Here is a 226-nt window from a genome sequence, read left to right on the forward strand (position 1 = left end):
GCTGGCGCCGGCCCCCGCGGGGTTGTCTGCGTAGCTGGAGATGCCGGGTCCTGCCAGAGGGAAGCGGTGATGGAGGGAGCCCAGTGCCACCCGCAGGGACAGCACAGCAGGGGACATGTCCACCCAGAAACGCCACTGGGCTTTTTTTGTTGCATACCCCGGGTAGTCCCAACCTTGCCAGGCCCAACCCTGACTCGTGCTCGGAGCTGTCCTGCCAGGATGCTGC

General features: G+C 65.9%; 1 protein-coding gene across 1 annotated transcript in view; it reads right to left on the bottom strand.

The window, feature by feature from the left end:
* Window positions 1-6: 6 nt before the first annotated feature.
* The window catches only part of LOC108448180 (ectonucleoside triphosphate diphosphohydrolase 8-like), a gene marked incomplete at its 3' end in the record, with an annotated part of 20,097 nt that continues 19,877 nt past the window's right edge, over window positions 7-226 (bottom strand). Inside the window, exon 6 of the mRNA XM_017740349.1 lies at window positions 7-50. Coding sequence (XP_017595838.1) covers window positions 7-50 — 44 coding nt within the window. The remainder of the gene's footprint in view (window positions 51-226) is intronic.

The sequence above is a fragment of the Corvus brachyrhynchos genome, unplaced genomic scaffold, assembly GCF_000691975.1.
Source record: "Corvus brachyrhynchos isolate BGI_N302 unplaced genomic scaffold, ASM69197v1 scaffold305, whole genome shotgun sequence".
Lineage (NCBI taxonomy): Eukaryota > Metazoa > Chordata > Aves > Passeriformes > Corvidae > Corvus > Corvus brachyrhynchos.